The 15,865-nt window shown below is 41.4% G+C and overlaps 2 protein-coding genes across 4 annotated transcripts in view; one reads left to right on the top strand and one right to left on the bottom strand.

Moving 5' to 3' along the window:
• Nucleotides 1-724: 724 nt before the first annotated feature.
• On the bottom strand, nt 725-7,171 carry IDI1 (isopentenyl-diphosphate delta isomerase 1). Of its 2 annotated transcripts, none has more exons than XM_054591814.1 (5): nt 6,826-7,171; nt 5,427-5,599; nt 4,780-4,872; nt 3,050-3,180; nt 725-2,133 (listed from the first exon to the last, which is right to left on the bottom strand). In XM_054591814.1, exons 1-5 carry the CDS (start codon nt 6,948-6,950, stop codon nt 1,816-1,818), a joined length of 840 nt encoding a protein of 279 aa, XP_054447789.1. In that variant the 5' UTR covers nt 6,951-7,171; the 3' UTR covers nt 725-1,815. The 2 variants fall into 2 exon arrangements, with proteins under 2 accessions (XP_054447789.1, XP_054447790.1); XM_054591815.1 differs by lacking the exon at nt 6,826-7,171 and adding an exon at nt 6,157-6,385.
• Nucleotides 7,172-15,657: 8,486 nt separating this feature from the next.
• The window catches only part of WDR37 (WD repeat domain 37), a 64,242-nt gene continuing 64,034 nt past the window's right edge, over nt 15,658-15,865 (top strand). For both annotated transcript variants that reach the window (XM_054591588.1, XM_054591586.1), the window contains exon 1: nt 15,658-15,829. The gene's annotated coding sequence lies outside the window, so the exon portion shown is untranslated. The remainder of the gene's footprint in view (nt 15,830-15,865) is intronic.

Raw genomic sequence — 15,865 nt, 5'->3', positions numbered from 1 at the left:
CCTTCTTCTCTACAATAAAAATTAAAAAGAGAATGTGCCCTCCTTTCACCCACAATATCTTACTGCTTTTTTTTTCTCTTTATAATAATGGTCTGGGGACAGGATGAACTTAAAAATCACCTCTGGCCCTTTCAGGAATTTATAGTCTCAATCGGCTTTAAAAAAATGAGTTCTACCCTGGCTGGTGTGGCTCAGTCAATTGAGCACCGGCCTGAGAACCAAAGGGTCACCGGTTCAATTCCCAGTCAGGGCCCATGCCTGGGTTGTGGGCCATGTCCCCAGCAAGGGGCATGTGAGAGGCAACCACACATTGATGTTTCTCTCCCTCTCTTCCCCTTTGTCTAAAAATAAATAAAACCTTAAAAAAAAAGTGAGTTCTAGGGAGTTCTATCAGGTGAAAGCTGCAGCATTCAATTAAGGTAACTGGAATATATAACATTTGCTGAGCATTTAAGTGCTAAGTGCTGGTGTAAGGCCCCATTGTCCAGTACTGTAGCCACTAGCCACTGTAGCTGAGTAAGTAGTTACATGTGGCTTTCAGCCTATAACTCCCTAGAAAATTGAAGAACTAGAAAGTGTTATGAATGTATTTTGAAGCTATATAGCATTTATGTTTAAGCTACTACAGACAGGTTACCTATTATTGTATTAAAATTTTAACAAACTAAACAACAAATGTTAATTTTTACATTAGCTTTACTTTTCAGTGAAATTAGTACTTGCGACAATCTTCCCTGAAATTATGAATTAACTGTTCAGTTAAGCAGAAATAGATTCTTCTATTGAATTTATAAAACATTTACCTTGTGAGAAACAAATTTTTATCATTTTCATTATTACATAGCATTCTAGGATAACACTGTCTTGAGGTTTCAAATCTGAGAAATCTATGCAAGCTTTAAAAAGTACATTAATCAAGATACAGATTAAATATTAATATACATATTCCACGCCCCAATTCTATTAACACAAATATTAACGTTTTTGTTAATCTCCTGCTCCCCTCCATCCAATATGATTTGACATTGTAGACAAGTGCTTCTCAGTGGGAGCACGTTGGCTGGCCAGCACACTTTTGGCATCTGCAGACACTGTGACTATGATGAGGGGAAGGATGGATACTGATGGTATTTAGTGGGTAGAACCCAGGGATGCTGCTAGATGTCCTTGAATGCACAGGATGAACCCCCACGATAAAAAATTATCCAACAAAAACCAACAGTAAGAAATCCAGTGCTAGAGTATGACCCAATTTCTATTTAACAAATAGCCTGTCTGTCTCCTGTAATTCTGAGAACACAGACTTTGAGACAAATCAGGACATACAGCATTTAATTACCTTGGGCCTGCTGCCCCCTTGTTTCATATCTTAATATGGAAAGTTAATTTGAGCTGTTTTGAAGTAGCCAAACAGTTTCTATTGCATGTTTTTCTGGACTATGATAAAAATTTAATGATATGTAAAGCACCTGGAAAATAAAGTGCTCTACAAGTATCCTGAAAATGTTTATCTCAATGCATCAGAAACGAAGAGCTTCACTCATTTGTTCAAATTTGTCAGGACCACGTATTTAGGTCGGTTAAATTAGGTTTAAAAAATAATCTCTCATAAGTGGCCTTCACGAACAGCAGTGCATATATGTGGTGTTATGTGATACAAAATTAAGTCAGTTGTCTTTTCCACACAAATTCTGGCTGTAAAATATCAATGCATCCAGTGAGAGTTTTAATGCAGAACCAAATTTTTAAAAAATCATTTTAAGTTTACTAAGTAGAGAAACTTTTTAGTACTTTACTGAATAGTCATCTCCACATTCACATTCTGTGTATTTTCTCATGGTCAGCAAACTGATTCAAATGATTTAAGTTATCCCACCATGTAAACAGAAAAGTCTCTGCAATACTTTGAAACCATGGAGTTATCTTAATTTCACCCTTGGCTGCCTTTTTCAACATTTGTACCACTTCCTCCTTTGACACGTAGGAACAGCTTTTAATCTCATTGGGGTCTGGATTCAAAGTCACGTTCTTCCTCACAAACAATATGTAATCTATTTCATGTTCTCCCCAGATACTATCAGACTGAGCCTTGTAGTGAATTCGGGTCAGATATTTAATATCTTCTGGAGGAACCTAGAATGAAAACAAAACAGTAACAAAAACGTGAACAACAAAACAAGTAATCTAAACCTACCACATTTCAGTACTATTTTGAACAAGAAAAACAGAGTTTTAGTTAGGACTTTTAAAATATTAATTTCCAATTGATGATATATTACTACATAGTATCAAGTATCTAAATTTTTTCATAGGACCAAAAATATAAGTTAACTTACTGAAATAATATTTTTTAAAAAGCAGTCAAACTGGAATTGTGACTTTCTTCTTCATATCTTAATATTACTCTTTGGGAGAAAAAAATATTTACCATTTAACTAGATGACAGATTATTTATTCAGGTTTTATTTAAAGGGGACAATTCTGGGGGTGGGGGTGGGGAGATGATTTCAATTCAGATTTACAGATTATATTCCTAAGAATTTCTACAAGAAAATATTCATGTTTGATATGATCAATGATAAAAATATTCAACTTTATATACTGGTTAACCGATCAATTCATTTTGGTACTGAGCTAAATTCTGACAAATATTAAATTGACACCAAAATTTAAATAATCTTTATTCAAGGTGCTTTTAGGGGTCAGTAACTTAAGAGATTACAAAGCAGAGACCCACACCTGAATTTAAAATTTTACTGAAAAGTGTTTTAAAGAATGTTTAAACCTGGCTGGTGTGGCTCAGTGGATTGAGTGCCAGCCTGCAAACTGAAAGGTCAATGGTTTGATTCCCAGTCAGGACACATGCCTGTGTTGCAGGCTGGGTCCCCAGTGGGGGGCATGTGAGAGGCAATCACACATTGATGTTTCTCTCCCTCTCTTTCTCCCTCCCTCCCCCCTCTCTAAAAGTAAATAAATAAAATCTTTTTTTTTTTTTTAAAGAATGTTTATATTTCACCTTGTATGTTCGCTGTGCAAACAACTTGGTTACCTGTTCCATAGGAATTCCCAATTCAGCCTTTAAACGCCTCTGTGCTGCTCGCCTTACTCCGATTGCATCATTTTCTTCAAGCTCTCCTGGGTTACTTAAGGGATGACTACAACAAGTATTGGTAAAACAACCTGGAACATGTTAATATAAATGTAGATTAACTTTTCTTCAAAGTAACCCTAAAAGGCCAAGAAAACTGAAGTTTTTAAAGTAATAGAAAAATTAATCAAATGATTATGAGGATTAATTTCTAAATCAGTTATAATAGACTATGGTAACAGGGAATAAATACACTATGCTTATATAAGGTTACCCAAATTGATCTTAGTAAATACTAACCCCAGCTTGTTACTCTAGCCTGATTTTTTCTCTTGAAACTAAAGCTTTCATATTTAAAGTTTTTTTAGCTTACAGTTCAGCAGTTTCAGTTCCAATGTGAACCTAAGGAGCAGCCCAACCTTAAAGCCCCAGCTAACACTAACCATCCAGACACAGGAATTCAGCTGACAAAAAACAGATAGTCAGCTCAGGGACACTGACCATGAAAATCCATATCGGGACCAGCAAGGACACTGCCTGCATGTCCACAGTCCCTCCCCCGATCTCCTTGTGCTTTTCCTCTCCCTCTTTATAAAAACCTCTGCCTGCACTGAGATGTTAAGGTGGGCTTTGGGATGAGAGTCCCCCATCACAGGTGGCTGGCACTTGAATAAACTTCATTTCTTTCCAATACCACCTGTCTCAAGAGTTTGGCTTTTGTTGCAGTGGGCAGCTGAACCTGGGTTTGGTTATACTATATCAGTCATCATTTTGTGAAATAGACATGTGTAGGTTAAGTTTATTATCTTTAAAAAATTTATTTATTACTTTGAGAGAGAGAGGGGAAGAAGAGAGGGAGGGAGAGAGACAGGCAAAGGGACATCGATTTGTTGTTCCACTTATTTAGGCATTCTCTGGTTGATTCTTGTATGTGCCCTGACCAGGGATCGAACCTGCAAACTTAGTGTATCAGGATGATGCTCTAACCAAATGAGCTACCTGGGCAGGGTTATTAATGCCATCTCAACCAAAAAGATCAATATGTGTGTAAGACACAGATTTCTTTTTTAATCCTCACCTGAGGATATGTTTATTGATTTTAGAGAGAAAGGAAAGGGGGGGGGGTCCAATGTGAGAAAGTAACAAACATCAGTTGCTTCCTGTACTTGTCCTGACCAGGGATCAAACCTGCAATCTTACGGTGTACAGGATGATGTGCCAACCAGCTAAGCCACCTGTCCAGGGCAAGATACTGATTTTTAAAATATTTATGTAAATAGTCTTGGCCGGTGTAGCTCAGTGGATTGAGCACCGGCCTGCGAACCAAAAGGTCACTGGTTCGATTCCCAGTCAGGGCAAATGCCTGGGTTGCAGGCCAGGTCCCCAGCAGGGGGCACGTGAGGGGCAACCACACATTGATGTTTCTCTCCCTCTTTTTCTCCCTCCCCTCTGTCTAAAAATAAATAATCTTAAAAAATATATATGTAAATATATACACATACCTAGTAGTTTTTGTCCTGTATTGCTATTTCATTAGGTCGCAATCATTGTATAAGTTTCTTTTATGTAGAATATGAAATTATGTCATTCACAGGATTTCTCCTGTTGACAATAGCTAACCAGAAAGTTCCAAGTGACAAAGTCAAATTAAATATAGCTTCCAACAAAATACGGTGTATTAGGCCACTAACCTGGAAAAGTAATTTTAGCATCTGATCTCTGCTGTAGCAGGAGCTTATTTTCAGTGTTGAATAAGAAGACACTAAAAGCTCGATGCAACAATCCTGAAAGCAAAAGCAATACTATTAATTTAGTTCTAAAATACCAATTATGTGCCTAATTTTCTACTTGGGATTTAGGATATTAATAACTTGCTGGCATTTGTTTTTTTCCCATTGTCTTCTACTTAATGAGTCTCTGCATGGTTACAATAGAGAAGAGCTCCAGAGAAATGGTGATCTCTTGGCCAGTCTGCTATTGAACCACTTCCTGAGAATACTGGGAAGGTATGTGCTTTCTTTTACGATACTTGTCTCTCCATTCACTAACCCACAAAACACTATAGGCTTGACAAGTGCTATTCTGCTAAGATTGGTCTATTCCCGCTTTTCCAAACCAAGATAATCCTGAAAAAGCTCATTAAAAGATATGAGTAGAGAGAAATAGCTGTTTGGGAGAGAAAGTAGCAAGATGGATTTTACTATTACACCCCTCAACTAATTGGAACCAAAGATAAACTATAACATGATTAGAGATCACATCTTTACCAACATGCTTTTCTCAGGATCCTGAAATGTCTAGGCAAGTCATTTTCTCACAGAGTATTTTAAAATAGTACCTTTCTCAATGTTTTCATTCAGGTGACAATTTTTTTTGGTCTCAGCCCCAATTTTATTGTCATTTTCATCAATAAGAATACACATCTCTGCCAGGAGCTGAACCTGCTGCTTATCAAGATTGCTGGTGTTGATTTCAGGCATTGTTACAAAATATCTGATCTGTCCTAGGGCCCTATGAGGAAAGAGAAAGAAAGGTTATTACATCAGGTATCTGTAACTTTCATATGAACACAGTGATGAATCAATTCTGAAACCATTAGCCCAGTAAGCAAATAAGCCATTTCAAAGGGTAAGCATGGTGCTTGCTGGGCTGCTGTTCCCACCTCTCTGAGTCCTCATCTTGCGGCCCCATCTTGGCTACCATTTCTCCTACAGGCTATCAGCTGGCCTCCTATCTTAACCATTCTCTTAACTGCCAGACTCATTGCTGTCCTCTAAATTCTTGTCCTGTGAGACCCTATGCAACACTTGTCAATCCTCTCCTCTGTACACCTCACTTCTTTATGAGCCTGCCCATCTATGATATAGCCCCAACCCCACTTTTCATCCTGTTTTTCAACATTTCTGTATTGTCTATGATAACCCATATTATATATTACCTACGTAAATGTGGGTTATCTGGTAACCATTTACACCCCAAAAGCGTTACCGTTCCCTCCTATGCCACATACCAATCTCTGTTAAAATCCATTTTTCAACGTTCAATTTATGTGCCCCAAACTCACAAACCTTTTCTTAATATCCCAGTAAGTAAGATTTAACCCATTTTTTCTCAACCTGGGCTCCTAATAAGATTGTGACCGCTGCGTCCATTCTCCAAAGGCACACAGTAACTAACATCACTGCTGATGTGACAGTTCACCATCGGCAGTGAGAGTCCCCCGCCCGCTGCCAGCGCAGACGCAGTCGCTGGCTGCGTGTGAACTGTTCCCAGGAAACTGGAGTTTCACGCAGTTTTCACAAACCATAAAATATTTGCTTCTCTCATTCCCCACACTCTCCCCTCCCCGCCTTCCCGCAAACTAAAACTTAAAAACTATCCTTGGCTCACAGGACCTTAACAGGCGTGGGGCTGCATTTGGTCCACAGGCGAAAGTTGGTCCCTCCCCAGCAAAGCTTACTAAGACTCAATGCTGAGCCCCCGGGACTCTCCGGGGCCTGCCCCTCGTCTGTCCTCTCGGGGCGCCCCAACCCTAGTCTCTCCCCGTCAGCAGCCTGCCCCACATTTGTCCCCACGAGGACCCCATCGCCCCGTCTCTCCCTCGGGAGGCCAGGAGCTCAGTCTTTCCCCTAGGGAATCCCCACCCCTAGTCTTTCCCCCACAAGGACCTGCCCCCGTCTCTCCACTGAGGACCCCCGGGAGATCTCCCAACTCTCCCCCTCTGGGACGCCCTGAACCTGAGCAAACGACCGTCCGCTGGCTGCCGCTCCGTCGCGCAAACCCCTCTACGGCTCTGTCCCTTAGTCCAGGCTCCCAGCGCCGCGCGCCCAATCGCTCGAACGTTTGCCCAAGCGCTCCACATGTCTGCAGGCCAATCGCGCGCCGGCCCAATCCTGACGTCACGGTCGTGCGATGGCGCCACGCCCGGCTGAAAGTGTTCCCACGCTGGGTGGAGAGTCGAAGAGTCTCCTCTACGACGAGCGCGGCGGCCCCTACTCCGCCTCTCGTGTGCCTCTCCTTAAGAGCCACCTGGCGAAGCGCTGCTTTAAAGCCCTCGCAGGGAGCCAGCGAGTTGGGCTGCGTGCTGGAAGTCGTTCCTGGGCGTTGGCGCCCAGGCGTGGACTGGCGCCTGCGCACTGGGGCCCTGCGCACTGAACCTGAAGTACAGCCCGGCTCGCTGAGGTCGCCTCTGCCGGTTCGAGGCTTGAAGGTGTAGTTAGAAGTCACTGTTGATGTAGTAACTTGGGGGCCACGTATTCCGAGTTACGTTGTTTGGAATCGTTGAAGAGCTTATCTGCAATGGGAAATTTCTGCAAGTCCTAAAGCGGTTACGTTACCAGGGGCAGTTCATCAGGGCTGAGCGTAGAGACAGTTTGAGACTTGCGCTTGGATAGGACAGAGCTGGTGGCAGTCATATGCTTATTCATATACTTACAGAAAGTTATATGTTAGTGTTACTTTTTAAATTTATTTTTCTTTTAAAAAATAGTGTATTTATAGAGAGAGGGGAAGGGAGGGAAAAAGAGAAGGAGAGAAATATTGATGTGAGAGAATCATCAATGGGCTATCTCCCGTATGCACTCCAACCAGGACTGAACCCACAACCCAGCCATGTGCCTGGGCAGAATCGCCTGTGACCTTTCGTTTTGCTAGATGGTGCCCAACCACCTGAACCACACCGGTCAGGGCTGTCAGTAATACTTTAATGCAGACTACAATGTGAATTTACCTTTCAATGTTTAAATACAAAGTAGATGTAATTGAAATTAAGTTTAGTTGAGGAGTAAGCATTACTAAGAGATTCACTTAGAATAGAGTCTGGAGGCTTTTAGGGAAGTGGGGGCCTACGCACATCTCGTCCCTCAGTCCCCAGAGCTGCTATTAGGTTGCTAAACTCAGCTCGAGGCTGAGCCATAAACAGCATAATGGATCCACCGTTGTATGTATACATATGAACTTGTTGGAAGACAAAACCCAACTTAGTAAATTTGAAGATCTATTTTGCATTATTAAACTATTCCTGAGTATGGCAACATCCCACCTAGCAGCTAGAAGGGTAGACCCAGGAGTTCTACAAAATGGAAGGGCTTAATAGGAAGAAGGATGGGGCAAGGGAGCTACTAGGGAAAGAAAAGAAAGGATTTTTGTTGAGGGGGTTGGGTCAGGACATCTTTACTTTGGAGGAAGAGAAGGGGAAAGATTTTAGTTATACAGATTATCTCTTCTTTCAATGGGGTATGGAGAGGGTCCCCATGACAGATTATCTTACTGGTGCTGGACCAGAAAATTCCATACTGGTTTATTAAAATTATGTTTCTAGGACAGGTTGAAATTGCAATGAAATCAGGTATTAAATCTACCTGTTTGTTTATCATGGGCTCTTACACGTGATGGCATTTGTGGCCTGTGATTTTTTCTTTTAATTTTTATTGAATTTATTGGGGTGACATTGGTTAATATTACCTATCATAGGTTTCAAGTGTACAATTCTGTCATACATCATCAGTGTATTGCATTGTGGGTTTACCACCCACAGCAAATGTTCCATCACCATATATTTGACCCCCTTTACTACCTCCCCAGCTAGCTAGTCATTTATCTATTTGGTTTATAACTAAATTCCTTTTGTTAATTGATCTGCTTTATTTCTCTGGTATTGCTTTCTCTTTTAATAATTGTTCTTGGTAATCTTGGTGTTTATCTTTTCTAAATGAACTTTGGAATCCACTCGTGGAGTCCTCTGGGCTCTCTTGCCCAAACTGGCCCTGCATGCTGCCTTCTCCCCTTAAATCATCTGTTGGCTTTTTAATTGGTCTGAGTGTGGTTTTATATGCTTTTTTGCAGATGGAGAATTTACTGTTAGTTTTTCATATCAGTTTCTTTCCCATTTGGCAAGGTATTTAACATAAACATTTCCCATAATATCTTCTCAGGAGAGCCCCCCTTTCATCCCAGAAGGAGTGGTGGCATGTCAGATGTCAGCACTAAATTATTTCTTTTTGTACAATGTACAATTACTGTCAATTTGGCCAAATGAAAAGGGGTGGGGACCTTTCTTTTTTTAAAGCAAAAATACTTTGTTACAGAGTAAAATGTAGCCTAAGGCAGGCACTACAGCAATTAAATGTGAGCATCTTCTGCTTCAGTAGTCCACTACTGCAAAATTCACGTGTGTTGAGTGAAACACAAACATCCCAGCACTACCACAAATGCACTTCCTATGGGTCTGCTTTCATTTAAAATGGAAATCATTGTGAGGTACATGTAGGCTGAAAACCCACAAGCACATGTTAGAATATTAAGTGTGAAAAAGCACCACTTCTTGACCGACATGACAGGATATTAAGTGCATAAAACATCACTTCTTGACCACAAAACAGTACCGTTGTTACAACTTAGCATGCATGCAGTTAACAAGTCCTCTTTGCTGACCCTTGGAGCACTTTCTAATTACACCTGTGTACGGCAGTCTTCTATGCAGTGTTTTGCAATATACAGCAGGGCCTTGCATAATGTCTCACTATGAGTGAGATGCCTTCATTTTTCCTACAGGCTATTAGCTGGCCTTCTATCTTAACCATCCTCTTAACTGCTAGACTAAATGCTGTCCTCTAAATTCTTGTCCTGTGAGACCCTACGCAACACTTGACAGTCAACCCTCTGCCTCTGTACACTTTACTTCCTTAGGCACCTGTCCATCTATGATGTAGCCCCATCCTCACTTTTCATCCTATTTTTCAACATTTCTGTATTGTCTATGATAACCCATATTATATATTATATATACAAATGTGGGTTACATGTTAACCATTGTAACGGGGCACAGCCAGGGCCCTCCACAAAGGGTATTTGTAACAGGGTCCAGAAAATGGGGTGTCCAAGAAAAATATATTCTCCCTACCCCAGGGCAGGCCGCCATGGGGGATGGGAGCCTTGAGCAGGGCTACTGAGAGTCATTTTGCAAGTCAGTAACATGATAGCTTCATTCCTCATATGCAAAGAGGGTTGTTTTGCATATCACCAAGGCTAATCAGGAAGGTTTAAAAGACTTAATACAGAATGTAACTGAAAGAGGGGAAAGGAAGGAGGAGAGACAGGGGCCTGAGGGAGAGACAGAGGGACACAGACTCTGGGGAACAGTGTGAAGACCACACAGGAAGAAAGAGGGGATAAAGGACTCTTGCTAGTGGGCCATGAGAAGGTGCCACATGGTGATGCATTAAGAGTTGGAGTTCGCAGCGACGCAGCGGATGGCGCTGAGAACCGAGAGGCCTGCCTAGCCGAGCCCCAGACTTCTGTTCGTTCTTCTGAAGGATGGTACCGCTGACAGGCCTGACTGGCCTAACTGGGCAAAGCGGGGGAAGGCAGGACTGTGTGTGTGCTGGTGATTGTTTTAAAGGGATTTTGAGATTTAAGAGTGACATTTAGCCATTAATCAAAACTGTGTAACTTTTGAATAAATAGTTCCTTTCCTTTTCACCAAACTCTGCCATTCAGAGCCATAGTTTCACTCACTGTGAAATTAGTTGTCCCTTTTCGTTTAGCACGTGGACAGCACGCAAGGTGACAAGCTGCACTGATGGCACATCTGATCTGGATGAGACCTAATACAGAGTCTGTAATGTTTTTTTGAGGCAAGAAAGTACATGTTCCAGTGTCATGCATGAGGCACAAATGGCATGGGTCAGCACGTCAGTCCTGGTGAAGTTTCATCATATGAACTGGGCCCTGTGGTCCACAAAACTATGAATTAACTTTCCTCCTCTTTTAGTGAGAGCAGTTGCTGAAAGGACAAAGACAGCGCCATTTGCTATTGTGGTGCCATTTGCCGAGCAGGCCTATAACCTTGTTAAACATGACTGCCATTTTATTCTTAGCTTGTCCCCAGAAAGCAAGAACAGACCCTAACCCCTCCTTACGGCCACAGGCAGAAGATAACATTGGAACAAACTGCTATAACCGCCCCAGGGCCTCACAACAGCACCCACCCTTTGATCCAATTACAATTAAATAAAAGCTCAAAGCCCCACCCCTCAATGCTGGGGTACCTGTCCACACCATCCCCCGCTTTTCGTGGAGAGTGAATAAAACTTTACTCTCTGTACTTTCTTCTCTTTGTGAATTCTTTCACAGCCTGAGTCACTGCCACCCTAACAGTTGAACAGGAGAAACTGAGTAGTTGTCCAGGTGATTGTATTTGCAAGCCAGCTGATTGTTTTTCTTCCTTCTCCTTTTGCATAAATCTAGGTAAATTTGGTACATAAAAGGAACTGAAAAACTTAACCAATGCCATTCAGGAATCTATATACTCATGGGAAGTACAAATATTTGTTTTGCTCTTAGTAAACATTTCTGGGTGCATACTGTGCCAGGCACTTTTCTACATTATGGGAATAAAGCAGTGAACAAAATAGAAAAAGTTTACATGCTAGTGGGGAAAACAGTAACAAATACAAAAATAATGTCAATAGGTTATAAGTACTAAGAAGAAAAATAAGGTACAGTTAAGGGATAGTGATGGATTCTGCCATTTAAAAGTAAGTGATAAGGAGAGTTATGGTCAAGATGGAGGCATAGGTAAACATGCTTTGCCTCCTTGCCCAACCACAGGAAGAATTCCAACTGGACCTCAAAACAAATTAACGCCCAGAACCATTAGAAAATTGAGCTGTATATAAGTCCGACAACCAAGGATTAAAGAAGCCACATTCATCCAGATGGATGGGAGAGGTGGATATACGAAGTGGGCCAAGGGGCATGCAGATGCAGTGTGGTGCGCAGAGGCAGCAGCAGTGAAACGAGCAGTCCCTCATTCATGTGTGGTGGATAAAAACTGGTAGGGATGCTTTTGGAGCCAGCAATTCCAGCCCCAGGCCAGACCACACAGCCCGGGTTCCTGGGCCAGGAAGATAAATCCCCCTAACTTCTGGCTGTAAAAACCAGCAGGGCTTGGGATGGTGGAAGAGACAGCCACATTTTCAGGAGACTCGGCTTACAGGGCCTACACAGACTTAAAATGTATGCAAACCCACCCCAAATGGGATTCAGCAAAGGGGCAACAGCTGGAATAGCACCAGGCCCACAGGGTGAGTGCTGGGTAAACCTCCAGAATACAGGCAGCAGCACTGTTCCCCTCTGAGCCCTCGTCCCACACAGAGCCACAAAACAGTGAAGCAGGTTGTTCTGCCCTGGTGATTACCTAAGGCTCCGCCCCACACAATTTACGGGTGCCTTTTCTACAATAGGCCATGCTACTATGGTACTAAGACAGGGAGTCAAAGCAGCTCTACCTAATACACAGAAACAAATACAGAGAGAATGCCAAATTGAGAAGACAAAGAAACATGGTCCAAATGAAAGAATAGAACAAACCCCAGAAAAAGAACTAAACAAAATGGAGATAACCAACCTATCAGATGCAGAGTTCAAAACACTGGTGATCAGGATGCTCAAAGACTTACACTGAGTATGGCAACAAAATAAAGACCCAGGAAGAAATGAAGATTGCACTAAATGAAATAAAAAATAAAAATCTACAGTGTACCAACAGTGAAGGGGATGAAGTTGGGATTCAAATAAAAGATTTGGAACATAAGGAAGACATAAGCACTCAACCAGAACAGCAAGAAAAAAAAAGGTTCTTAAAAAAGACGATAGTATAAGGTGTCGCCGGGACATCTCCGAATGTACCAACATCTGAATCATAGGGATGCCAGAAGGAGATGAGGAAGAGTAAAAAATTGAAAACTTACTCGAAAAAATAATGAAAGAAAACTTCCCTAATTTGGTGAAGGAAATAGACATGCAAGTCCAGGAAGCACAAAGTCCCAACAAGTTGGACCTAAAGAGGACCACACCCAGACACATCATAATTAAAATGCCAAAGGTTAAAGATAAACAGACTCTTAAAAGCACAAAGAGAAAAGCAGAGAGTTACCTACAAAGGAGTTCCCATAAGACTGTCAGCTGATTTCTTAAAAGAAACTTTGAAGGCTAGAAGAGAGTGGCAAGATATATTCAAAGTCATGAAAAGGAAGGACCTACAGCCAAGTTTGCTCTACTCATCAAAGATATTTAGAATTGAAGGGCAGACAAAGCTTCCCAGACAAGAAAAAAGGAGTTTATCATCACCAAATGATTATTATATGAAATGTTAAAGTGATTTATTTAAGAAAAAAAGAATATCAGAAATATGAACAGTAAGATGATAATACATAACTATGAATAATTGAATCTAAAAAGCAAACTAAAGAAACAAGAAGAACAGAGACAGAATCATGGACACAGAGCTATTTGATGGTTGTCCAAATAGCAAGGGAGACGATGTGGGTAAATGGATGAAGAAGTGGTGGATTAAGAAGTACAAATAGGTAGTCACTGAATAGGCATGGGGATGTAAAGTACAGTATAAGAAATGGAGTAGCCAAGAACTTATATCCATGATCCACGTACATGAAGAGTGGTGTGGGGATTGCTTGAGGGAGTGGTGGTTGCTGGGTAGAGGGGGCAAATGGGTAAGATTGGGATAACTGTAATAACAGAATCAATAAAATACAATTTTAAAAGTCTCTTTATCCAAAACAAAAACATAAAATAAAAATAGAAATAAGTGATACGGAGAACATCTCTGAAGTGGTGTATTTGAGTGTAGATCTGAATGAAGTGCTAAACAGAGTTCAAGAAAAAAAGTTTCTTATATGTAAATGAACATATATAAACTTAGAATGCTCATGAAGCAACGTGTGAATCAGCTCCTCTATAATATATGCAAGGTGTTTGAGGCAGAGATCAAATAATTAGTGATGAAGCATGACTGAATACCCAGCAAACCTCATCTACTTATCAAGCCACACCCCTAACTGAATCTAAATTCAGCTTTATTTCCCTCATGATGGAGATAAATCATATGCCTTTAGCATGGATGGGCACATGACAAAATAGGATTTGGGAAGGATGCTACCTATAGTTTTTACAAGAGCATGAAATTGGATGGCAATCAGAACTTTTTACAAATGAGGCTATTTTTTTTTTAAATACATGGAGAGTTATTTAAGGGTACAGTATGTTATGGGTTGAACTGTGTGCCCCACCTCCCAATTCATCTGTTGAAATTCTAACCCCCAAAACCTCAGAATGTTACCTTGTTTTGAAATAGGGTTGTAGATGTAATTAGTTAGAATGATATCATAGTGGAGTAGGATGGGCCCCTAATTCAATACGATCTTATAAGGAGTGTCAAGTGAGGGACCTGCACACAGGGTAGCCATGTGAACACTGGTTATGGCTGTCACAGGCCAAGGAATGCCAGATCACTAAGTAGCAGCTAGGAGATGCATGGAAGTTCCCCTCACAGCTCTCATGAGGAACTAACTCTGCTGACACTTTGATCCTTGACTCCTAATAAATTTGTTGCTTAAACCACCTAGTTTGTGGCATTTTTGTTTCTACAGCCCTATCAAACGAATATATGGTGGAACAAATGTGATGTGAACCTATTAAAATTTTTTAACATTTATTGATTGATTTGAGAGAGAGAAAGTGTATGGGGGAAGAGATATCGATTTGCTATTCCACTTATTCATGCCTTCATTAGTTGATTCTTGCATGTGCCCGACTGGCATCAAACCTGCAACCTTGTTGCATCTGGATGATGCTCCAACCAATTTGCAGCTACCCAACCAGTGCTGAGGCTAGATTTTGATCTCTTTTGCTCCACTGCATAGTACCTTTCTGAATTTTGAAAAGTAATTTTAACATTCATGTTTAGTTAGAATTCAACTTAAGAATAATTTCTACTTTATATTATCGTTTTGAGGATTAAACAAGTTACCAAGTATGCGAGTGCCTGGCACACAGTAGGCCCTGAAAGTGGATTCCTTTCCCTTCTTAGATTTGTGATACCTCATTATGCACTCATTTATTTCGTGACTTTTGTGGAATCCTAAACATAGCGATGAAAAATTACCTATTTCTTCCCAACTGTGGGTGCTGTATTGCAAAAGAAACCCATGCATTCGCATGTGAGTTCGCTGAAGATACTATGGTTCATAAAGCTTTCTATCAGCGACCATGCCCAGCAGAAGTCCTTGTGCAAATTAAGTGACGAATAAAACTGTTACTTGAATGTTTTCTACAACTTCCAAGACTGTGAACACCTTGGATCATCTTACATGATTGTTTCCAGCGCTAGGCTTTTATTATACTTAATGCAGTCATAACTTAAGGTTTTATGCCACATACTTTTTGGTTATTTGAATCACCAAATAGGTTAAATTTGTTTCTTGTCTAACAATCATATTAGTGCTTCTTGAATTCGAATGCTGAGCTTTAGCTTTTAGGGGAAGGAGAAAAAAAGGTGACCCAGATAAGAGAGAAATGTTTTCATGCTTTTGATTCACTGCAGTGAGCTTTCCACACGCAGTGGGAGCTGGACTCATCTACTATGCAGATTTTCCAGCTTGGCTCAAAGCCGAAAAAGCTTTCGCAGTGAGCAGCTGATTTCGTTTCTCTTGTGAGCCAATGGTGAACGGATACTTCAGAAAGGACGCTGGCTGAGTCACCTTCTGCAGATAAGCTGAAGTATTAATAGTATCTCAGCCGGGCTCCGAGCAGCACCAGTCTCATTCACACCGCCCGTCTGCAGCCTGGCCGTAAGGGCAGAACTGGCCCCAAGTCCAGGGGCCTGCGGGACGATGCACGGGAGCGTGCGGTGCCGCAGCACCGAGACAGGACCCGACCGCGGTAAGTACCTGCGGCCCCACACCCCAGGGCCTTCCC

This window comes from Pteronotus mesoamericanus, unplaced genomic scaffold (assembly GCF_021234165.1).
Source record: "Pteronotus mesoamericanus isolate MK-2021 breed Mesoamerican mustached bat unplaced genomic scaffold, CSHL_Meso_final scaffold_232, whole genome shotgun sequence".
Lineage (NCBI taxonomy): Eukaryota > Metazoa > Chordata > Mammalia > Chiroptera > Mormoopidae > Pteronotus > Pteronotus mesoamericanus.
The sequence above is the reverse complement of the archived record's forward strand: the minus strand, read 5'-3'. Positions and strand labels throughout refer to the sequence as shown.

Bases quoted from the DNA above. Each gene is read 5' to 3' on its own strand.
- IDI1 (XM_054591814.1), bottom strand. From the start codon at position 6,950: ATGTGGAGCGCTTGGGCAAACGTTCGAGCGATTGGGCGCGCGGCGCTG. The intron at 5,600-6,825 runs GTTCAGGGCGTC...CTTTCCTCATAG, and splicing joins GCGGACGGTCGTTTGCTCAG to GGCCCTAGGACAGATCAGAT. The intron at 3,181-4,779 runs GTTAGTGGCCTA...AACATGTTCCAG, and splicing joins TGCTAAAATTACTTTTCCAG to GTTGTTTTACCAATACTTGT.